The 24,238-nt window shown below is 43.6% G+C and overlaps 1 protein-coding gene across 1 annotated transcript; it reads left to right on the top strand.

Moving 5' to 3' along the window:
* The first annotated feature begins 12,307 nt into the window (after window positions 1–12,307).
* On the top strand, window positions 12,308–23,961 carry Notum (palmitoleoyl-protein carboxylesterase notum). Its single transcript, XM_022850646.2, has 9 exons — window positions 12,308–12,448; window positions 12,814–13,049; window positions 16,574–16,725; window positions 17,242–17,302; window positions 19,134–19,487; window positions 19,907–20,007; window positions 20,140–20,278; window positions 20,448–20,669; window positions 21,000–23,961. Exons 1-9 carry the CDS (start codon window positions 12,308–12,310, stop codon window positions 21,529–21,531), a joined length of 1,938 nt encoding a protein of 645 aa, XP_022706381.2. The 3' UTR covers window positions 21,532–23,961.
* Window positions 23,962–24,238: the final 277 nt, after the last annotated feature.

The raw sequence follows: 24,238 nt of genomic DNA, 5'->3' as shown, positions 1-24,238 counted from the left end.
GACAAATCGCCCTTAACTTAAGATGTTTCCACTCATCATCAGCAGAGCGCCTTCCACCCTACGAGCTTCTTAGCGAATTATTTGTAACTTGCGAAACTACATTAAAAGAGCCATTGTGTTTTTGCGCTTACAAGTAACGTAATATTTCGAAATTGGCTTTTTCGGAGCACCGGCTAGACCTCTTTTCAAATGCACGTAATACTCTTTCGCTGCCAGTTGATGTCTCTCAAGATGACAAAGCCAAAGTTATTTCCGATTACATAGAACTGGCAAAAACTAGGAGTATGTCAACTATTTATCAATGAATCATTCGTTCATTAAAGTTATTTTGCTGCTTGAAAAAAATCCCAACTTACTATAAATACGTTCCAGTTTCAGTCTAGGAGGACCGTAGTCGCATTAACGTGTGTTTACAAATGCTCTAATAGCTGTCATATTGCCGTTCTCATTGTGATTATGACTACAATGAACTTCACTACAAGTTTATATTATTTTTTAATAAAAGTAAGGATTTTAAAGTTGTAAACTGGTCTTATACTGGCAAAACTGTCGTAAGATCGTAATAAGTGTATTGTTTGCTACCGAATCTTGCTTCTGGCTTTTCAGCAAACATTTTATTAACTAGCTTTGCTCTAATCTTATATCCATTAGGGTTTTTGTTTCGCTCCGTTTGTTCATAATTGAGTAGTAAATACAGATAGTTTCTTGTGCGTTTCCCAATATAATGTGAACAATATTTATATGTCAAGTCGCACGCCACGAAAACCGCGCGGGGCGCAGAGGTTCCTCCCCTTTGGGTTTGCTCCTCTCTCCTTTGCGGGCGGAGCTCTGTTGGGTCCTCTGGAGAGTGGTTGGGTCGGTGGCCGGTCACGTGGCGCGCCTGCCTTCGGAGGATATAAATATATATATATATATATCCTCCTATATGTATATATATATATATATATATATATATATACATATAGACAGATAGATAGGTAGATAGAGAGATGCACACGCGCACTGTTACCAGATACCCACACAAAACAGACCGAAAACCGCCAAAGAGTACCCAGCTCATCTGCGCCGACCAGTCGCCGAGCTACTGGCGAAAGTGGCGGTCGCATGTTCTTCCGTTGAGCCTACTCCTCATGTGATACTCACAAGATAGAAATGAACTAGAGTAGGAGAAAACGCTAGTTCTGCTTCTGATTCCGTAAATAGTTCTCGGGAAGATTAACTATGATTGTTAACTATACAACGACAAAACCATCATTGGTTTGCAATTTGTTATTTAGTGTAATTGCACAATTTTATTGACTGCTGCCGGCAGTGATTGTGAAAGTGAAGTGGACAACGCATTTCAGTAGCCCGGAGTACTCATACGAGCAAAGTGGAGACTTCTAAATGAGAATACTGGATCCTGTTTGTACTTATACCTCTGCCTTGAAGGCATTATCGACCGCAGATAAAAAGCACGAATGACAGGTTGTTCGATTTCGGTGTATGGAGCTGTTCCGTCAGCTCCTACAACGCCTGCGATGATTTGGAGGTACAGGAAGGAATCTTAACCTAAGCTCGGAGAGCTACAGAAGTTCTCTGCTAACTAATCGGTTATCAACGTCGATAACGTGTGTAATATACTTGTCTGTGAAAGAGGTTGATAAATTGGCTTAATGATCAGTGAGACGGCAGTGTTAACGAGCTGAGACCTCTACGCTAGACGCGCGGGCGATGAGGGAGCGACTGCACTCTACACTAGCAGGAGGAATCTACAGGACAACGCTTGTAAGTAAATCGTCGTTAGTCAACGTTTGCAATGTCAGTTTCTTTGAAATTGACATACAACAAACAATCCTACTCTCTGTACCATTGATTGACCTCAATACCGTATCGAGTACCAAACTAAATTTTCTGATCACCCATCAGACGGGTAACTGGCTTCCTAGTGTGACAAGCATACCAGAATTTAACGCATCTCCCCCGTGTTTAATAGAGCTTCCTACGACAAAGAATAGCGACATCTGCTGGTCTAGGTTCGAATTCGGCTGTTGACAGCGAGTAGTGTTCAGCGGCTCAAATATCGCACGTATGACACGAGATACCTCATGGCTGTCTGTAAGGTTTTTGGCCTGAATTAATGATTATTTATTTACGGTAACATCGGCGTGAAGTTTGTCACAATCGATACTTCGCCGGCCGAAAGGGGCAACAAGCAGATCTCCTAGTCTGAGCTGATTCCTTTCAGTCTGCGATATCATTGAACTTGACGCCACTCAACCTGTTAAAGGTCATATATGCGAAGTGAATTCATCGCCTTTCCTCCTTCTATAGTTTACCGCAGCTACAATTTTTACGTTCGAGAATTTTACGTATGAATGTATGTACGTATGTATGAGTACCTGTGTGAATGTTTGTGTGTGTGTCTGAGTCTGTATGCCAAGCTGTTTATTGCGACGGCCTGAAGCTGTGAGGGTGTCGTCGGTGTCAATTTAACTCTGTTTTTCATCGCTTCTCTTGGCCGCTCGTTTTCGTCCTGGTTGCGTCGGCTGCATCAGCAACAACACAGTAGGTAGGCACAGCTACAGGCCGAGTCATCGTGGTCGCAGGTTGGAGCGACAGCACCACATCACCGTTCAGTTAAGCGTTCTCTCGTCCATCCATCCATCCATCCGTCGGCGCTTGAGCTCCAGAGATAAAAGGCGATTGCCGCACGATGTTGGTCGGCACCTTTCCTTTGATGCGACATCTCTCACTCTATCAGCTGCTGCTACCGCCGCCGCCGCTGCCGCCGCCGCCGCTGCCGCCGCCGCCGCCGCTTCGACTCGTAGGCGACCGAATAGTTGCTTGGCCAACTACAGTAATGGCCAGGAAGGCAGCCAGGTGCATGAGTGACTGAAAAGAATACGGCAATCGCAGTAGTAGCAGCGTAACTCCCGCTACTGCGATTGCTTCTATTGGCTACGACAACGGTTGCCAGTGGCAATAATCGCGATGCCTCCAGTGGCATCAATACCCCGCAGTCTGCGGTTATACAGCGACGAGCACTTCAACGCTGTCGGATTGATTCACACTCAGGAATTCTGCAGGGGTTATAGCGATGGCGAAATGAGGCCGATGCGCTAAAACAATACGCCCCTTGATCTCATCATACATCGCGTCGGTACGTTTGGTATAGATACCAAACGTACTGTATACTTTGGAAAACGTCGTGCACACTATAGTTGCTTCTATACGGATCGCTCCTTTGGATAAGTTACAGTTACCACGTCCGGAACTAAATTGATCCGATTCGAGCGCTGCTATAGCCCAAGTTTATATAATTATCATAAAAGAACAACCAGCACCTCAGACGATTAGCTATACGAAACTCTTCGTATTTCATATAAGCGCTGCTTCCACAGCATTGGCTTGGTGTCAATAACGAATTAGGAGACACGACGACTAATTGAAGGGGGTCGTATACGTGCGACATGTAAGCCATTTCTCGTACCTAACCTAACCTAACTAAGAGCTATAACTATCGACCATTATTACTATCTCGTTGAGTGTGATCGCTGAAGGACCCATCCAGCAGTGCAACGTCGCCATCAGCGTGACGCTGGGAATCTTCTCGGAGCAATCACTGTGGCAATGATGAGTAATCGTTACGCGCTACGAGGCGTTACGCGCGTCGCGCGCTATGAGGGAATTCTACAGATACTGCCATAGATCATAGTTTGATGGTGCAAGATTCAAACTATATATATATATATATATAACGGACGTGTCAACTTTCAAGTTTTCTGAAACTTTCCCTGCTATTTAAAGATGGTGGTACACGATCAAGTTTTTGAATGGCTTATAATAATTTGGTAGCAGTAGAAGTTTATATTAATCGTTTCGCAGTAACTCGTAATGCGGAGATCATTTCCAATCCCATCAAACATATAGCATTAACCTCTTTGGCGGTAGCCTGGCCTTTGTCGCACATTATGTAGCATTTGTTTGACCCTTATTACGCGTGATCAAGTACTTTCGAAATGTGATGTTTTTGTAAAGCTTTATAAGGTGGAAATACGATCAAATAGATTTATTTTCGACAGTTCCTGTGGCGCTCAAATACTGAGCTTTTTTTTTTGCAGCCACCGTTCTTCAGGTGGCCTAAAAACCTTCGCTGGAGGGCGCATAGTCGCATCATGTCGGTCACGCGCAGTTTTCGCAATAACTTTACAAACTTTTTCCCTAACTGGCTGACCAGTACAAGGTACAAAATTTCCAGAACAGAAAGTGACAAGACCGTTTTTCTCGAAAACGCATCTTAACTATAAAGTACAATGTTTTTTTTACGAGCTTGGACAGCATTTCTGTCTCTATGCTAATAAGATTATAGAAGATAAGGATTTTTTTCAAAAGTGTGCCTCATTTACAAGGTGCATTGTCTCAAGCTTGAATAAAGGCATTTCCACAAAAGGATGTCGCCGCGTCCAATTGATTTTACCGTGACGCTAGTATATAAACCGTTACCACTTTATTTATCAGTCGTTGCCAATCAATTAATCGGCCAAAATTACCAAACAATAACAGAGAACGATTATAATCATGTGGAAAATGTACGAAAACGCGGTGACCAGTCAGTTATGTGGACGCTCTTCTTTACTCATTCAGCGAACATGACCGTGAAGTCTCTAAATATTCATTAAACATATGAGCGCATTGTATCCATGAGCGAATCCTGGAAAAATCAATGTATGTATACTCTAAGTGTACCAGTGGTTTTGATTTTATGAACAGTCTCCATGTTTCTGTCCTTTATACAGGCCTCGTAAATGTGGCCCCGAGTGTGCGGCCTGAAGTATAGTCTTCTTATTGGCCTCAATTGACTAACTTTGGATATATATATATATATATATAGGAAGCGCATGTAATAGCGAAATGCAAAGGCATATGTGCATGTAATATTTGCGTCGGCACAGATCAACGTGCCAGTACAGTCATGTAATTTTAGCTGTTTTGACGTATTTCGAACACCGCGAATTGATACGCAAGTGAATGGAAGAAGCTTCGCAAAGAGCGACCATTGATCGCTAGGGAAGAGGTCCAAATGGGACCTTCACTGATTAATTTGTCGGCTTTAAATGCTTCGACAGAACTCTAAGTAGAGTTGGCAGACTAAGGAGAACGGTTATACCTCGATACGATCTAGGAGCAGACTATCGGATTACTCAAGCTTCAATTCAATGAAAGGATTTGAGCCCCTTCGTCTCTTCAAGGATCGATCGGATCGATCAGGAGAAGCAAATGGGATTAATCACAAAACGTAGCCAATAAGTTTGTGGTATTCATATTAGATCGTAATAGTAAAAAAAAAACATTGGGAAATAGAATGCACATACAGATGACTGCCTTTCGCATTTGAACTGCATCCTTTGACGATTTTTGCTAGGCATTTCCCCCCAAAAAAGACTCATAGAAAGGGTGTCGCGTCAAACAAAGGTCTTATTATACCGAGTATTAAATATTTTTTTTTCTAAAAAGTGCTACTGAAGGTAAACATACTAGTCAACTAGAAAGGTTGAAGACTTCTGAAACGCCGAGCTATGCACTCTCTGCTTAACCAATCCATGTTAGACAAAAAGTTGTAAGCTTTTTGTCCTTGCGTTTAAACCCTTGCTTCAGCAGTCGTTAATGCTCACAGAGGTAAAAATTGAAGCCTGGAAATTTATATCAATTGTTAAAATCAGGCGGTGAATAACTCTAGTATACCTACAGCTGAGAGATCTAAATGTTTAACTACAAATATATATATATATCACAGCTTTTGTTCCGATCAAAGGAAAGATTTGTTGTTCAAACGATTGAGACGATCTATGCCCTCGCTCTGTCCCTAGCTCATTCTCTCGCTCCCATCACAGCGGAACGTTATCTGCTTTCCAACCATCTGGCAAGTGTTTTTACCATCAGGGCCACCTGCATGTGTATCTAGTATTATCATGAAATGATTCTCTTTTTCTGTCCTGTATAGGTAGTGCATAATTCGCCCTATACCAATGATGACTTCGTTTACTGCGGCTTAGATCAAAGCCGGCTGGACACAATGCACCGCACGATATACGTACGACGTCATGTTTTTGCCGAGCGCATCTTTTTCTCTGTCGTATTTTACTGAGTTGATTTTGGGCTTTAGGAACGTCAGCTTATAGCTTCGTCAGAGGCAGTATTCATCCGTTGCCACTCAGAGGTCGCGATCGTAGTTACGTCGTTTGTGAGAACCGATTTCACGGTTTTTCAGTGACTGGACCTCCTGTCAACAAGGGAAATGCTTGCTTTTATCAGCGACATCACCAATGCGACTAGCACTAATAACAGCGATAACAACGGCAGGACCCACAAGATAAACAAACATTCCCGGCGTCCCGCTAAGCATTATTCGTTTGAACGAAGTCCGAGAATTAACAGCCGCTAGATGCGTTGACGGAGGATCAAGATCACGAACGATGTTATGGGTAAACCTACAGACGTACGACGACGAGGCAGACGAATGAACGAACGATCTGATCATCGTCGCAGCGACGGTAGGATTAAGGCTCTCTTAATTATCGTCATGGCTATACAAGTACGTATGTGGGCATCTGGCTAAGACCGTTTAAGACGTCTTTCTGAGACGACAGGGCTCGCATAGAGTTAAAAGTAGAAAAAAAAAAGAGACAGGAGTTGACACAGATGAAATTAGCGTCCGGAGTTAAACTTCGTTCCTTAACCCCCGTGCATCTGAGGCCAGCTGATTTCATTCTGATCGTTTTCGACACTCGCACAGCGAGCGTACAATCGTTTGGCGACCGAAATTCTGCAAGGGGCGCACTGCGCCCCTGCTCTGCAGCAGCAACCGGATCGTGTACTCCCATCGTCGTCGTCGTCGTCGTACGCCTATACGTATTCGTTATTTGACGTTCTAACTTTCCTTACTGCTTTTTTGGCCGTCTATTTGGCTGCGCTTAGTAAGTGCTAGATGCGATAAAAAGCTGCATCGCTTTTTCTGCAGGCGGACCCATTCCGTTCCCAAAGAGAAGTTGGAGCTATCGTCGTGGTAGTAGCGGTTGTAGTAATAATCAATCGGAGAAAAATCAGAAGGGAAGAAGGAAAGATGCAGGTATTCGTCGTCGTCATCGTCATCGTGGAGCTCCTAAGAAGAACGAAGGCAGTGCGGCGAGACCCTTTGATTTCTGCTGTCGCTTCAAGTGAGCGGCTAATGAGACCGACGCGCTTTCTATGCGTCCGATCGAGAAGAAAGGCAAGATGAAAATCGCGACGAGGATGAGAAAAGATAATAATAATAATAATAATAATAACAAGACTGAAAGGAGGTTGGCAGACGGCGCTGATGGTGGGAGGTTGTCGACTGCCGCTGCGAGAAAAGAAGATACTGCGTGAGAGCGCAGGAGTGACGGAGTGCCGGCCAAACGAGGGAAAGCAGAATGATATCATATTGAGATCGAACGAAAGAGCTGATCGCGACAGGACGAGTCTACGTACATTTGCCGTCCTACAGACAGGCTCTGGCTGGCTCAGGTGTTAAGAGTTTCGAGGGCACAGTCGAAGGGCGGCTGCAACCAACCACTTTGCAGCGAATTCGCCGAACGGACACGTGGATCCTGTTTGCAGAAAGGTGCCGGTCATCTCGAAGAAGTTCCCTCAGATATACAAACCCATCAAGGAGGGTGTATGCACAAAGGCCCAAAAAGAACGGGCGGAAGTGAGCAGTATTGTACTAACGCTATGTTAGATTGGACACCTGTATGCCAGACAACGGCGTTAGCAAAAAGTATCCGTAGAATTATTCGCTATAATGTGCCCTGCTGGGCCTACAGCGTCTGTAGAATGCCAAACAACCTATGTAAAAGGTGACCAGTTTCTAGCTTTACAGCTTCTCTTATACTGATGAAAGCTGTGACTCAAGCATGTCTCGAAAAAATAAGGTACTATATACAACGGTGACAGTGCAGGCCTCTGTTCTAGTTTGACCATTTAAAAAGTATGCAAGACAGAGAAAACTAATTTTCTCAGTATGAAAATAAGTGTTTTTAAATGAAAAGTTTCTGGGTGAAGATTCCTAAAACCGCATCTTCCTGAACAATGCAAATGCATTAGTTAACTGGTAGCCATTCATATCCCAAATTTTGTTTGCAAAAAAATACATTTTAGCAGTCATTAACTGTTTCCTATTTTTCATATTTAAAGCATCTACTGAAACCGTATTTTAGGCAGTCTTCTTTTTATATTAGTATTTTTCGGTGATGATGACTGTTCTTAAAAGCCACTAGAAAGTAACAGATCTATATATATTAGTCATTTTTCTAACTGACATCTTGTCATATTCGTGAACCTTGGTTCCGATGGTGGGCGCTGACACGCCCCGACGAACGTCCGACTGAGCACGACGGCACAACGCAGTTAGTGCAGCAGTAACTGACCATCAGTATCGGGCCACGGGTGTTACGTAAAACTGTCCTGATAGTCGCCACTGGCAGTACCTACTGGACGGTAACATGTCCTGCCCTGTTGTTGTTTCTCGTACGTAGCAATCTTTCTTTTATACACGTGCTTACAGATCCCATAGAGGTAGCGCATTTGCGGCCATGACACAGGCACGGATGCGTTCGCACGCATACACACACCTATACATAGATGGGCTGCAGGGAGACGACAGGTTTATCCGACAGATGAGTGCCCATATAGGATATACTGTACATTAAGTCATACTGCATTTACAGGAGAGCACAGAAACACATGCACAAATACAATGTGATGACAAGACAAACAGGCCGTTTGGGGGGCTGTCATTTACAGGGACGCTAGGTCCCTGTGTAACGATGAAATGGTGGCTCGCTATTTTCTATTATGTGCGTGCCTAGCTCGCACGCAGCTTATTTCTCGCACGAGTGAATGCACTGCAGGAAAAGGCTTGCTCTAATGCGGTAAAGGTCGAAATTTGTGGAACGGTTTTGTTGAGCCTCTATTCGATATTCCGTGATACGTTACTAACAACACATAGTGGATTTATTACGTCGGTGTTATGACGTATACTAGCTAACTACAATATTGAAGGAACTATCTAAACCCCACAGGATCAAAAAATCGTAGATCGATAAATGACAAAACCTCTTTATCGCATCTGGGGTGCAGGCAAACCCTATCAGCGAAGTGATCTGTCGGCCACTCAGTAGGCCATATGATTCGACGGAACATCACCACAAGAAACTCCTACTACCCCCAAACATAATCCGCACCGGATCCAGCATCCTTAAAAGCTGGGTGTGAGAAGATCAGGGTTACGCGTAGGTATGAAAGGACCGACACGACAGCTGCGCGAACGGTTGGTGCGTTTTCTGCACTTCTTTTGCGAACCTCGTCTTCAAAGTAATGATGACGACTGTTGGCTATACTTACACTTCTACGGAAAATCGCTCATCAATAAGCACACAATAGAGGTTATCTGCTGTATTCATTTAAGGGTCTCATTTTTCAGATAGAACCCAACGGGCGGTACAATCAGTGCCATAGGCGTTTGTAACTTGCAGAAGGAACTACACTGAAACCACTAATTTCATAACATCACTAGTTTTTATACCTGAGCTTATGTTATGCGTTCTATTTGTAGTTAAACTTATCATGCTTCTGGTCTTAGTTAGTTTACTTATTGCAAATCAAATATATTTTAGTGGTCACATAGTAGTTGTCACAGGCTTGCACATGGTGCCGCATTCAGCCAGCTCTCCTCTGTGTCAATCTGAGGAACAAGTTCGAGATCTACAGTCAGAGAATTGATGCATTAGTGTGGCTTGGGTCGTTGTAACTTCATCGTCTTCATTACACTGGGCATTGAAATAAATCAGCGTTCAGCCCAACATTTATCAGGCCAAGTCGGATTATTTACCAAGTGCGTCGGGCCTTCGTACCGTAATTTAGGCACAAAAAATCGGCGATTAACATAATTACATGTTTAGAAATTTGATAATGGAATGCCTAAGAACTGTCTGAAAGGAGTTTTATAGTACATGCATCTAAAAGACGTGCTAGCAGTAGGAAAATATTATTTATATATATAAAGGACGTTATTAGACATTGAGATAACTCGCGCTGGATGATAAAATCACATCCGAACTGACAAATCCGACAAATCGGCTGTTTTTCAGAAGCCTCGCCTTAAACCTTTCGACGTGATGTTATCGATGTCCTTCAGCTTACTAGGTTTAGGAAGAAAGGTGTCGTACTAGATTTTTGCAAGGCGTCTTAGCACGCCTAACAGCGAGTTAACTGCGGCGGTCTGGACATCATGGCCCAGTATTTGACATCGAGTGTCAGCCAACTGGAAAAAATATTGAGGTGGGGCATCTGCACTATTGGTGGCTAAAATGGTGTGAAAACAGAGCTATCGGTGTAATGTTCAATCGCATAAAAGTTGGGGCACGATCGGAGACTCTGTGTATGACCCCGAGCTGTTCTTCGACACGATTGACGTCTGTCGCTTACTATTACCTCTGATACTGACGGTAGCGATGGAGACGCCGCTCGTGCTACCTGCGATTAGTTCGTTCTCCCTCCTTCGTCGCTGTTTTCTTGGCCTTCGATATCTGCCTCGCTGACGCAAGTCTCGTTAAAGGCGTCAGAAAACACAGCGTCAGCCAATGGCAATTGGGCAGCGGCGGTGCGCGGCGAAAAGGAGCCGCGCTGCCACGCACCTTTCCTTTTCATGTTGCCAAAAAGCGAAAAATCAACCGAGCGCCACCGAAAGCGCTAAACGGTAAGCGCAAGGAGGAGCGAGCAAAATAAGCAAAAGGACGCCGCCATCATCACACCACAACGCTACGACTATCGGCCAGGGGCGTCGGCACCACTTTTCCTTTGAAAACAGAGACAAGAAGGGAATCCTATGTCAAAAAAGGCTCAACAAGAAAAAGAAGATAAAGCAGCAAGCTAACAAGTAAGTGAACGCGCGGTAACAAGTCCTGCGCGCGCGCGCGCGGACCTTCTTTCATTGATGGTAGACGGTTAGACAGGTGGACGGCCGCGCGGACGGCGAGGTATCAACAAGAAGATCGAACAACTACGGAGCGAAATACGCGATTGCAACAATGAGCCGTCCCTACCCAGCTGCTCAGACCCGCTTTCCGAGCCATCTTACTTACGTCGAAGGAGAAAAGCTCCATAAATTGTAGCTTTCATCAAGAATCAAGCTAAGTAGCTGCCGGTGGATGCCTAATCATGCGGCCGATCATTGTTGTAGCGGCCGTAACAGCAGCATACGGTCTATCTAGCGGGCCTCTGCCACCACCGCCCCGCGTGTTCCGCCGCCAGCGCTGCTGTCGTCAACTAGTCGGGCTCAAATTAGTGATAAATATGAGAGACAAAAAAAATAAAATAGCCTTCACAACTGAACGAACACGGAGTGATGAGGCGAGGGAAAAGTGGAGGAAAAAAGGTGTTGATCATCGACGTGGTTGTAACCTATTACTTGGCGGCTTTGGGGTGCCGACTGCCTGAGCTTTGGATACAACGACAACGGTCGAAACAGTAACAACAGCAGCAGTAACTTTTTGCGTATGTTGTGAAAATGATTTTTTCGATGACGCAGGCGTACATAGCAGCGGCAGTCACCAGTTTGATGTCTTCGGTATAGCAGTTTATTCTTATGTAGTAGTATTACTGCTTGTAAATTATCGTAGCAGCGATTTTCAACAGTTTCGGCCATCAGTGATTCAAAGTCGACCAAGCAGACGAATGATATCCGAGTTGATGGTAACGGCTGGACTGTGAGCGAGCTGCTATTCGCGCTCAGCGACGCGATTGGGGCACGCGTGCGAAACCCTCGCCTTGTCTCTTCTCGTCGCGCATCATTACGATCACACACGCACGCAAACCCCCACACAGTGATGTTAGGTAGATGATAGCAGCAGGCGTACTACGACGTCGAACGACACACACTGACTAGAGAAGCTGGGGAATGAGTGAACTGCCATCAGGGCTAAGTTGTAGCTAACTTCTTTCAGTTTCTTAGTTCTGGTCAAGCACACGACAGATACGGGACAAAATACAGGTTCTGTGCGCTTTGTCGTATCCTTTACGTTCTATGCCATCCGCTGTACGCAGTGCAGGACTTCGCTATAAATGTTACAATGCTTTCGGACTGGTGGCCGCCTATACTGGTATATATGAATTTATTTATCGATCTATTTGCGTATTGCAGGACGCGTATCGTGGTAGCACTTACAGGCAATTAAATTTTCAGAAAACAAGGGACATATTAATGATTAAAAAGACCAACTATTAAATGCCCTCATTTCAGTTGGCGATGTCTCTGTTATTATTCACGGCATCTCTACTGGGGGTTTTGGCGCGATCGAGCAGCGACCCACTTCCACAACCTCAAGCACACACAAGTATACCCCTTACAGGAATGGATATGGTCAAACTTCTAGCAACCGCGATAAAGGTAAATCCTATACTGTCTATCTCCTACCACAGCGCCCTTCCACAACTGGGCATAGCAAAAAGCGCTGTACGAATGCTTGCACCCCCGTTCAATACCACTTCATATGTTGCATCAAAGTGTTGAAGCTGTATATAACGCTTTTTGAAAAATTATACGGATTAACTTATCAACAGCGCATATGGTGACGTTACTTCTTGTACTCGTTCAAGTGTTGCCATAAATACGCTATTTCACAAGATCGAACGTGTATTGGCATTGCTATATAAAGAGTAGCGTTAGTTCCCTAAAATTTGTTTTATCATTTTTTACACTGACAACAATAATGTCTGTGTTTGGCTGGCTTTTTGGCGATTTTCATACGACAGACGGAGTCAACGACGCCCGTAGGGCCGTTATCAAGTGTTCAGGCCATTTCGCAAATTGCTCAAGCGTATCAGGCTGGCATAGACGGCAAACGTCCAAAGAGTTCGCGGACCATGAACCAAAATGCCTACCCAACAGAGGCCAATAATAAGCAAAAGGAAAGGCCACAGCTGAGATTACTCAAAAAAGTTCTGCTTCACAATTCAACAGCGATGTGCAACGATGGATCACCAGCAGGGTAAGTTAAACGTATTTAGGTATTCTTCGATGGGTCACGTGTCCGATAGAACGACGTGGGTAAATCATTGTGTTCGATGCTTTACTGTTTTAAGAAAGCCGATTACTGTGTGATGATTCGGTGCAGCTCATCGTTCCTTCGAATTCACGTAATCGTCTATGTGAGGAACAACCATCGAAACGAGTTTAGTCGTAATGATATTTTACCAAATAATCCTCGAGGGTGCATAGCCATTTATGGTAAATCTGAGCATACGAGCGGCAGAGAACCGAAACTATCTTTGACTCAAACTTTCAACAAGCTACTGTAGCTCATGTAATATCCAGTAGTTCTTACTCGAAGGGGTAGCTGAAGAGGAAATTTGCTAGGGGGGAAAAATCAGATAACACAAATGTTATTTCAAAGTCCACAGCAGCCCAATACCACGGCCGAGCATCGCTGCGAATTTTCGGAAGAAATCAAGGCAGCATTTGTTCCGAGCGGTGAACTCATCGGTGGTCCTACCGTATCGGCCTGCAGGCTTACGCACTAGAGATTTATGGTCCTATAGCCGCTGGTGCTCGTCTATTGTATTACACCAGTATATCACTACTGCTATCGCCGGCTGAGGGCGGCAAATGAGTAGTGATGCGGTTTGAGTTAGCGCGGTAGAGAAGCCAGACGTAACAAGAAGGCTGATCACAGTTGGTTGAAGTTGTTTAAAAGGCTGTCGAAGAGTTTATTACAAGACAGCAGGCGTGGCGACAGGCAGTCTGTATCGTTTCAGAAGTAGGTGCGAAAAGTGAGGGAAGAAGACATGAGCCTTTGAAAAAAGGACCAAAAGGAGGGAAGCCGGGTAACAACGAAACATAAGAAACACCTGTTCTCCTGAGTTCTGAACAAATCAACAGCTACTACTCGACGGACATGCAGATGGTACGCAAGCTGCAAAGTTTCTAACCACCTCGATGGACGGTCCTGGGGTTCGTCGTTCCCACGGCACTCAAGGGCAATGATAGGAAACCAGAAAAGAATAAGCGCAAACAACGCAGAACAGATGCGCCCGCGAAGCCGAAACTACCACAGTGCTTTCTGATAGCTATAACAACGCATATGTAATAGTTCTAAGGGAAAAATAACAAAGTAAAAATAGACGCGAAAATATTTATTCGCAAGGATATCCGATTATAACTTACGCGCGCCCGTATTTAGGCCGATAGCGACAGCTGACGTAGGCTGCTCAGAGAACCACGTAACCATACAGTGTTTGGGTGGGTTACGCAAGCCAACATAAAAACATTGTTTAAACTTTTCCGCCGCTCTGTATAGAAGAAACGGTAGTATTTCGAAACTGATTAGCTTTTAGGCGTATTTCGTCTATTATTTATTCAGCTTAGGTTCTCATCGTCGTTATCATGCATGGCTACACCAAGTGCACGTTTTGTGTGGCCGCACGACTTCTGATCTTGAAATAGATCAATGCAAAATTATTCGTTGATTCTGCGTTTCGTTCATTCGATATTCGTTTGCCCATCCTCTCGTTGACCTGTGAGGTTCAACGAGTACATTTTATTACAGCTGCCATTGCCTTCATCGCTGATTTTATCCTGACGTTGTTGTTGCTACACCCGTTCTACTGGTATAAACGCATTGGCGTTTTCGTTCCTTTAACCGTTGCTGATGCTGGGGCTGTTGCTGACGATAGCGATGGCAATGATGATGACTTTCATGTTTCTGCTGATGTTCGTTATGGTGATGATGACGTTCATGATGGTGATGGAGACAGCCATCACTACCTGCCAGCTTGTAGAGTAGAGAAGAATTGCTGTTGCAGCCAGCTCTGCCACGGTTCCCGCTGCTCAGGGCTGAGGGCGGAGTCATCTGGCGGCGAGGCTCTTTTGAAGTGGCGGCAAAATGCCTTTGATTTGCCGATGGTGGCCTACTATCAGCGCTTACTTCACTTGCGGGAGCCCGTTGCAGCTGTACTCGCAGTCTAGAGCAGTAGCGGCAACAGCCGTCGGAGTAGAACATACACCAAGAACATACATCGCCTACGATCGGATAGTGGACGAGCGGATCTGTGGACCTCGACAAGTAGAAGTACCTAGGTACAGGTAGCGTCCGCAGGACGGCTCAGCGCCAATGTGTCTGCCTACGAATCCTGGATAGGACATACGGATTGAACGCCGCAAATAGATACAATCGCTTTTGCCAACTCTCTGATACAATGCTGTTAGGCGTAACACCACAAACGTTTATGTATGGTTTCTATATTTGTAATCATTTAACTATGTATTTCGCTGCTTACCACGAAGGCTATGCCATCTACTGATCGTCGTATCGTATGCATGAATCTATTATTAGATAGACACACTTGATCACGACAACTCTTCTGAGCTCGAGAGCTCGGACCTCAGTCGTTCGTCAGTCGGTAAAAGTAGCCCTTTGAGCTTTTTCCTTTGATAGTGTCAGACTGAATATTCGTCAGTTTGTATCTTCTGAACGATTCTCCTTTGGATCTGCTCATTACCTCCACCGTATTGTTATATTTTTTCCTCATATCGGGAGGAGAACTAAAACGACGGAAGCTTTAAAACATAGTTCGGATAGGAAAGCATGACTTTCGAAAGCCTACGTTGGTTTTAATTGAATGGAAAGTGTCTCGTGATATTGAGCTCTGGGAGACGCACTTTTGAACAAGCCAATTTATCCAGCGCTTTTAGAAGCCTCCTAAAACTTTCTTGGATAAAGATTCTGAGTGACAAGATCTACAACAACCTAGTATGTGCAGAGAATTCTAGGGTAAACCGTTTTGTCTTCTTATACGGAATCTGCCATTCATAGCTAAGCATACGCGCGAAGCGGAAGAAAGATGGCTTCCGAGTAATAGTCGGTTGATCAGCGGATATATCTGGAGCTGTAGAAGTATCACTAACTTTACTGGGTCCAATAGAGCAGCCATAATCAATTAAAATCAACAAAAAGAAACTCAACTTAAATGCTGACCCATTCGTTGTAGTCGTTGTATTTGTTCGAAACTGGTTTTTCCGGTAGAGAATCTGTTAAAGGGAACGTCAAGGAGAACCAGCAATTGTATGTGTTCTGATGATCCGATTTATACTCTATACATCACTTGTATATATAGTTAGGAAATTAACTAATGTACGAAATATTTTTTCGCTGAAACAGATATTTTCCATGTGGTGCCTAAGGAACGGTTTAACCAATGGAGCTACAAATTTTCATCGTAAATAAAGGAGGGAATACAATCGATAACAATGTAATCGATGGGTCACCAGGAAATCCGCGGGCGAATATAATTTAAAAATAAATTCATTTTTTTGGGACAACGTAATCAAACCCATTACATGCCTTGTGCGTTGTTGTAACAAAAGAATTTATTTCGATGTCATTAGTTTTCCGGCTGGGATTTCTAAGGGAAAGGCGAATTGATCTTTTTTTTTTTTTTAAATTTTGAACTTTTTCATTTACAGCAGCTAACTATAAAGTGTGCGTTTTTTTTTTTTTTTTGTTTATTTCCGTAGATATTACATCCGTCGAGCCACAGGAGGAAGTAAACGTTGGGTCGTCTTTCTTGAGGGCGGATGGCACTGTTTTAATGAAAAGACTTGCCACATACGGTGGAAGACGAATGGGCATTTTATGACCTCGTTGGGTTGGACCGAACAACGTTATGGTACGTCCTAATTCGAATTTCCCCAAACGCCTTTGTATCCCACACGCCTTTTTCAGTTGTTTTACCCTCTTTTTCAAACTGTGTATTGAGTCATGAAGTAGTACTAGAATTCAGTCACAATTTTTAGCCAAAATTCGTAACCTATCAAAGAACGAAGTATACGTAACACGTAGGCGGCAAGTAAGTGTGATCGATATGCGAGAACATAAAAACACTGTTGTTTATTCAAAATATCACTAGTTCAGCTTCAGTAAGACGTTTTGTAGGCTTTGCAATATTTAGTAGCCAGTATTTAACTGAACTCGTTTGAACGGAAGCGCGTTTGACATCTCAGTTGGAGAAAAATTGGTTACATATTACTGCAATACCTGCGGCCATAACAAAAACCAGACTAGCAATAACCTTCAAAATGAGCTTCCGGTGCGCTGACGTAACAAACAAAGGCGCGGTTAATAATATCAGAAAATAGCAGAGGTATGAGCAATTAATAGCTGGCTTCGTACGTTCCGTTTACAGAGCGCGGCATTTTGTCTCCTAACATGGCTGAGAATCCCTATCTATGGAACGCTAATCACGTGTAAGTTTTTAGTATAAACCCTGATAATATCAATTGAATCTGGTAACAAAAATGATCTTCATAAGTAACTTGTTATGACCCTTAAAATGCATGTGCTTTAATTATCTATTTTGCTCCCAGAGTACGTTCGAGGCGGTGCAATCATAATAGAAGTCATGGTTATTCGTACTTAAGTTGATCGCAGTTGTAACATCGCAAAGTTCTTTTCGGCATAACAACAGTCTGAGCTCGGCTCTCAGTCCAGCCTGGAGGTTTCAACCGAAGCAGACCGACAAACGTACAGACACACACAAAGATTCTTATAAACCCAATAGTTAGACGAGCGGCAGCAGCTGCTAGCCATGCGACTTTACAATATGGAGGAATAGCTATTTAGCTAAATGGTAGGCTATTTTCTTTAAACGTTCCATCATAGGCATGCGTACGTACTACCATAGGACGGACCCTTCTGCTGCCTTATGGTCCCGCCCCTCAGTTCAGCGCTAAAACGCGGAGATAGGAGAGCAGAAGGAAAAGTAAGGAGCCATCACCGAGCACCAGGTCGTTTTCTGCTGCTTTCTGTCTGGCTACCCTCTCAGTTACAGACGAAGAAGAGGGCGCTGGACACAGGGATGAAGATGACTTCGATTGACGTTTCCGGTCTTGACGGCGGCGACGGCGGCAGCAGCGGCGGCGGCGGCAAACTTCAAACGACCGGCGGAATATCGCGCTTACACTCGCCCTCGCTCTCTCGCTGTCCATCATGTATTTCTCTTTGAATTGTTTTCTTCTCGTCGGGATGTTTCTTCAGTTGTCCGTAAATCCGCCATGGCATATGCTACTTCGATTTCATCGATGATGCCCGTCGCTTCTGTCGCCGTTTTGGCCGTTGCGCGCGAGACGTTAAGCACGTTTCGACCCGACTCGTTCGTATGTCCGTCTCGAACTGTCCGTCTCGAACCGTGTGTTTAATTCACTCACCTCTGCGCTACCTAGCAGCTACCTACCCGTTTCTAAGAGCGTCAGCATGATCTGGTGTCGACGCTGCTGCCGAGGTCCTTTCTTCAGGCCTACTAAGGTGCCCAGTCGTTCTCTGGCACTTGTTCGTTGTTACTGGTTCTGGCCGCTACCGCATATTGGTCCTTGCCCTAATCGTCGTGGCTTCGGTGTCGAACTACGTAATAGTATTACTCCAACTAAGTTTGTTACTTCAACTAGCTGACCAGCATAGCAGTCATCAGCAGCCTTCGTTCCTTGGCTTCACCCCCAGCGCTTTAAGCAGCGCCCATAATCAACCGCCGAGTCGGGTGATCCTGCGATGCGCTTGGCTGTGCCGCCAGTGCCGCAGAAGGGAGCGAGTCTCCCCGAATCGTCGTCATCCGACGATCAAATTATTGTTTATTTGGCCAGCAGAACTCTTTGATCTTCTACCGAACAGCGTTCCTCTTGTGCTGCTGCCCATCTTCGATCTGCCGCCTTCAGCAACGCTAGTACCGTGCTTAAATGCCAAATCTACACGTCGCGATGGCCCTGCGCGTTCAGCAGCTTCGTGTTCTCTTATACATACTGGCTATGGTAGTACATTTTCCTCGATACGGTTACTTTCTTCTTGCTGGGAGCACCCGCGGCCAAATCTCTCTACCCCATAGCCCTTCATTACCGTCACATCAATCGGGTGCGCGTGTGCATGTGTGCAATGCTAATAGCGCTAATCACAACGGTATTAGCTGGAGCCTTGATATGCTTCAGGACAATGCTATACAGCATAGCATCAATGTAACGCTTAGAACATAGCAATGAACATTAGACTCTGATTATAATGCCATTTATGTCCGATATATAATAATTACAGTTTCGTTCCCTATTGTTCGAGTGATGGCTGGAGCGGCGCTTCTATGGCGACTCGTCAAGGAGAATTTTCATTTATGGGCGCTGTAATTTTGCGGAAAGTCATCGAGGATCTTATTCGACGCGGAGGTCTTCTTTCTGCCAGACTGATCTTCCTGGCCGGAAGTTCGGCAGGAGGAGTGGGTGTATTTCTTAACATCGATCGCGTCGCTGACCAGATTCGGGAAGCCGGATCTCGCGCCCGCGTCCGAGGCATTGTTGATTCTGGATGGTTCCTCGATAACGAACCTTATGGGCAAGCTCCCTGCCGTGATGTGCATAACTGTAATGCAGTTACTATGATACAGAGCGGACTAAGGTAGGATATTGTAACTTTATTTGTGAAAAGTGTATTGCTATGAAATCATAATGACACACCCTACTGCGAGCCAAGGCTGGTCATAGATTTAACATTTTTCGTTCAAATTGGATTTATGATGCCTTTTAACAATTTTCTTTATACTTTTAATACTTATTAATCGGCTCCTCGGAGAAACAACCAAAGGATCTACTTTATGTGCCGGTTCTAAATTCCGGACTATACATATATATATATATATATATATATATATAACGCAGACGTTTACGACATGACCGAGGTGCTGCGGAATGATGTTAATGCTCATATGGCCTTTTGTAAGCGGGTAAGGCACGCGTTTTTGGATGCATGATGAAGTCGGGAGCTTGAGTCGAGAGGTACTTGAAATATTAAATATTGATCGTTATTGATTATTTCAGCTTTTGGCAAGGGATGTTACCAGAGCGATGTACTCAATATTTATCTAAGGAGGAGCATTGGAAATGTTATTTTCCCTATCGCATCTACCCAACATTAAAAAGTGAGAACTTATTTACTTATAATATTAAAGTAATCTCTTACACTTGATTCTAATTGATCTTTACTACCATTTACCTGGGCGAGACTCACGAGGAAATACATTTCAACGGTACCTTTATGCTCATCTTTGCAGCTCCATCTTTCGTTGTGCAATTTGTTTATGATGAGGCGCAAATGATGATCGACAACGTGGCCAACCCCATAAACCCCCGGCAATGGGAGTACGCGTACAACAACGGAGAAAAGCTACGTCAATCCCTCGCGAATGTCACGTAAGTAATTTCGTTGAATGAACGAAAATTTGATTTGGTCATACGCTTGGGTAGGGTTCATCCCATTGACAGAAAGGCGGCCGTAACTGGGTCGCCTAAGCGCGTTTCCTATTAATTGCTTTTCTAGCGTTCCCAATAACGTTTGCATATTTTGCTTCTGCGTACACAGGGCCTTGTTCGCTCCATCGTGTGTATCGCACACCATATTGACAAAACCTAATTGGACGCAAATACGCATCCGTGGCATAAGTCTTCCGCAGGCCCTTCGTTGCTGGGAATTGCAACCTCATGAACACAATCATCATGAGCATCACCGTGATCATAAAATGTACGATAATATACGCAACGTACCATCAACTAATGGAAAGCAGCAACAACAGCAGCGCGCTGGGTAAGATATTCCCGCAGAACAAAAATAGGTGGGGTAATGACGACACGAAGCAAACTACTATTACGTACACGTACGTGGATATGCGTCTGGCTCTGAGATGAAATACCTGTGGATTGGACACATATTTCGATTGCCTCTTAATCATTATTTGTGGGTATGTTGCCTACCTAGCAGATAATCTAGGCCTAATGTAAAGACAGGACTTTTTGTTGTGTATCAGGAAGGTATCATTTGGGATTATACGCGGTATTTAATATCAAGAGCGTTAAGGGAAAATTATTGCTCATTGGCAGATGCTTTTGTTTTGTGTCGTTTGTATGGAATCGACAGGGCACGAGTTCGTCGTCGACGTACCCGTAAAAACCGAAAAGGTCCCGATAGAAATGGACGCAGCCGGCGACGTAAGACCACTGAAAGATCGGTGTACAGCCCTTTACTTCGTACCGAAATGCTTCAAATTCAACCAAAAATTACTTCAACTAGCGACCCATTACAACAGGACGCTCACGTTCAGCATCGGTGGAGACTTCATGCCGATCTTTGCCATCATCGCCTCATCGACGAATGTACATGGCCTCAGTGCAACTCCAGATGTCCTCCGCTGCTTAATCCATTTACCGGTAAACAAGTTGAATTTACTGAGCTACTGAAGTCGTTCGGGCTCGATATTAATGGTGCCGCTTCTATACTCGGTATCCACGTGAGTGAGTTGTATGAGATGAGTCACGATGCACTACTTCAAATTCTGAACTCTCAATACTATCCTACGCCGAATAACGATAACACGCATTCATCACCCTATCCTGCGTACAACATGCATAAGACTAGTCGTTGCGTGCAGCCTGGTTGCAAGCGATACTAGCTACAAGCCTGGGACTAGAGTACTTAGACGTAATCGAGAACCATTCAATAATACAGTATTAGAACAAGTCGTTGCTAGATATTCAGGGATATGCTGATGGCGAAACAGGCGTTAGATCACGATAGTTGGATGTTGTACACATGTTACATAATCGAAGTTTTAAGACGAGCATTTTTCGAATAAAGTCAGGCGCGACCTCAACTGCTCCGATATGAAAGGTATCCGCGCTGAAGGCAACAGGGTGAAAAAATCGAAATTTTTAAACATCGACAACTATGTTGCTCCCCTATGTCCTTGAAAGGTCCATGTGTGTATTGTCAATGCCTTACTTCTCTTGGCGTCGTTTCATTCACCGCGAATACTAAGCAACTCATATATGGAAACGTATCAATCCTAGTAGTTGTGCGGGTCGTGGAGCATGAAACTAGCATAAGTGCCGCTGGCCAGCTAGACCCGGTAACGAAAACCAGAATTTGCCCCTCTATCGATATTGTATCCGTATCGTTGTTTCGAACAAAGGAGAATATCAATGCTAATAGACGCGGCACACCAGGAGCTTACGGTGATCTCAGTATTGACACGCTCATAGGTTCTATGAACATCTCAAGGAGTGTAAGGCACTCTTCCGTCGGTGATGTCACTGTACTGTATATATTTTTTGCAGAACGTAACGCACTTTGGTGACAGATGTGGCATATACTATTCGCCCCAAAAAAAGTTTCCCTTCACAATATTATGCCCATCGGTCGCCCGTGTCCTTAACATTGCATCCCTTCCACTAGAAGTACTTATACCACCTTATCCCAAACATCTTGTACCTTCTTGATACAAACTGGACGCAAGTATCGAGCTGTTTCGTGCACAAAATGTATAAAGCCATTAGCATCAAAAGAGGGTCAGGCAAAGCAGGGTATCTGTCGATGCGGCATTGGCGGCGGGACGTTCTGTTGCTACGAAGACCGGCTATGGTAAGAGAACTGAAGTAAAATCAAAACACGCTCAACCGTTGTACTCTGTGCTAATAAATCATGTACGCACGCCTATACAAGTCTGTGTGCGTCGAAATGTGGAACAGTGTAACATCTGTCATACATAGAGCGAGCAATGCTTAATGCTAAAAGCACAGGGCCTGCTTGAGACACCATGAGGAAAAGTATCGTATAAATGTAAATATAATGATTATCTGAGTGTCATAAGCAGGACAGTATAGCAGATCAACTCATTAAAGCTAAAGAAATAGCCTAAAATATAACGATGACAATAACTATTTTAGATAATGCCGCTCTACCTGCAGTAGATAAAATTCTACTGACGATGTCTTTAGTAATCTAAAATTTCAATGGCCTCGAAGAAACAATAATCTGTTAGCAAGGACAAACATTTGTCGGTCTGATGATGTCATCTGGTTCACTCTTAAAGCAAAAAAAAAAACAAAAAAAACTAAGTGTTCTTCCCTCTCTAAAAATTTTACTAATTATTATTAAGTACCAAATCAATTTATTTATGGACACCGGTTATTTGTTTATAAATGTTCGCTGAAATCAAATCAATGCTAATGGACACCGGTTCGCTGACCGTCGTTTAGCGCCCCGCAAAGATTTTTCTATTAATTTCCTATCTGTGATAACAAGAAGTAGTATTTAAATTATACTTATTTATTTAATTATAGCATTCATTTATATCGAACTCGCTATGTATACTGACTACGGTGAGACGAATATAATAGAAAAATACGCCAGTAATATAGCATGTATTTGACGAAACAAACCGTACGGTTGATGACGACTTTACTAAGTAAACTATACGAATACAATGAATAAACATGACTGAAAAAAAAAAACAAGACTGGACGGAAAGTTTTTATGTGTATTTTTTTCATCATCGAACTGCGGCGAGAAACGCGATCGTAAATTGACGCCATCTAAAACACATAGAAACTAATAAAATTCATGTTTGCTCCAACGTAATTCTGCTTTTTTACTTTCACAGGTCCAATTCATTTCTTGAAAATCAACAAAAATTACAGGGTTTACTGTGAAACTTTTGATTTTGTACACCACGATACAATGTTATATACTTTGGTAAAGTAGCAACAATGTAGTTATGCAGTATCTCTATGAACTGTTAAAACAAAATATCATTGTTTTTCTTTCGTAACCTTATGATTACGTGAAGACACTCTGCAGTGCTGGCAGTGCTCACGTAATAAAGGAACCTTCTTTACGGGTCTATCGTCTTTCGCATGCGTACGTTTCGAATTGGAATATTGAGAGAAGATAGTTTTGATCGGGGCATCGAATGTATGACGAGCAACCGTATTAGAGTACTTTGCTGGTTTAGAATGCCCCGACTGATGTTTGCTGTACGTTAGTTCGTGTGAAAGATGCATAGAACGTTCACGAAAATAGGTCTTTTGAGAAAAAAAATTTCGATACCGAAATATGTTTGTAATCGGCACCCACTATCACCAGAAAGAGTCCTGTTTATAAAACATTTGCCTCACACAAAACAGGTTGAAGGCAAAGGCGAAGTGAGGCCTAGTTTATTTAATAGTCGAACAGTTATGCAAGATCATCCTTGTTTAGTTAAAAATAACTTGTATAAGAAATTGGGTTGTTAATATAATTAGCATAATTTAGCTAAATGCGATGGCTTCTTTACCTATTCTAACGTTTAGAAAGTTAAACCTTTTTAGTATTTTATGTGG

Source organism: Varroa jacobsoni, unplaced genomic scaffold, assembly GCF_002532875.2.
Source record: "Varroa jacobsoni isolate VJ856 unplaced genomic scaffold, vjacob_1.0 scaffold_1472, whole genome shotgun sequence".
NCBI classification, from domain to species: Eukaryota; Metazoa; Arthropoda; class Arachnida; order Mesostigmata; family Varroidae; genus Varroa; species Varroa jacobsoni.
The sequence above is the reverse complement of the archived record's forward strand: the minus strand, read 5'-3'. Positions and strand labels throughout refer to the sequence as shown.

Excerpts from the sequence above, each read along its gene's own strand:
- Notum (XM_022850646.2), top strand. The coding sequence starts at position 12,308 with ATGTCTCTGTTATTATTCACGGCATCTCTACTGGGGGTTTTGGCGCGA. Across the intron at positions 13,050-16,573 it reads AACGATGGATCACCAGCAGG|ATATTACATCCGTCGAGCCA; the intron begins GTAAGTTAAACG and ends TTATTTCCGTAG. Across the intron at positions 16,726-17,241 it reads TTGGACCGAACAACGTTATG|AGCGCGGCATTTTGTCTCCT; the intron begins GTACGTCCTAAT and ends TTCCGTTTACAG.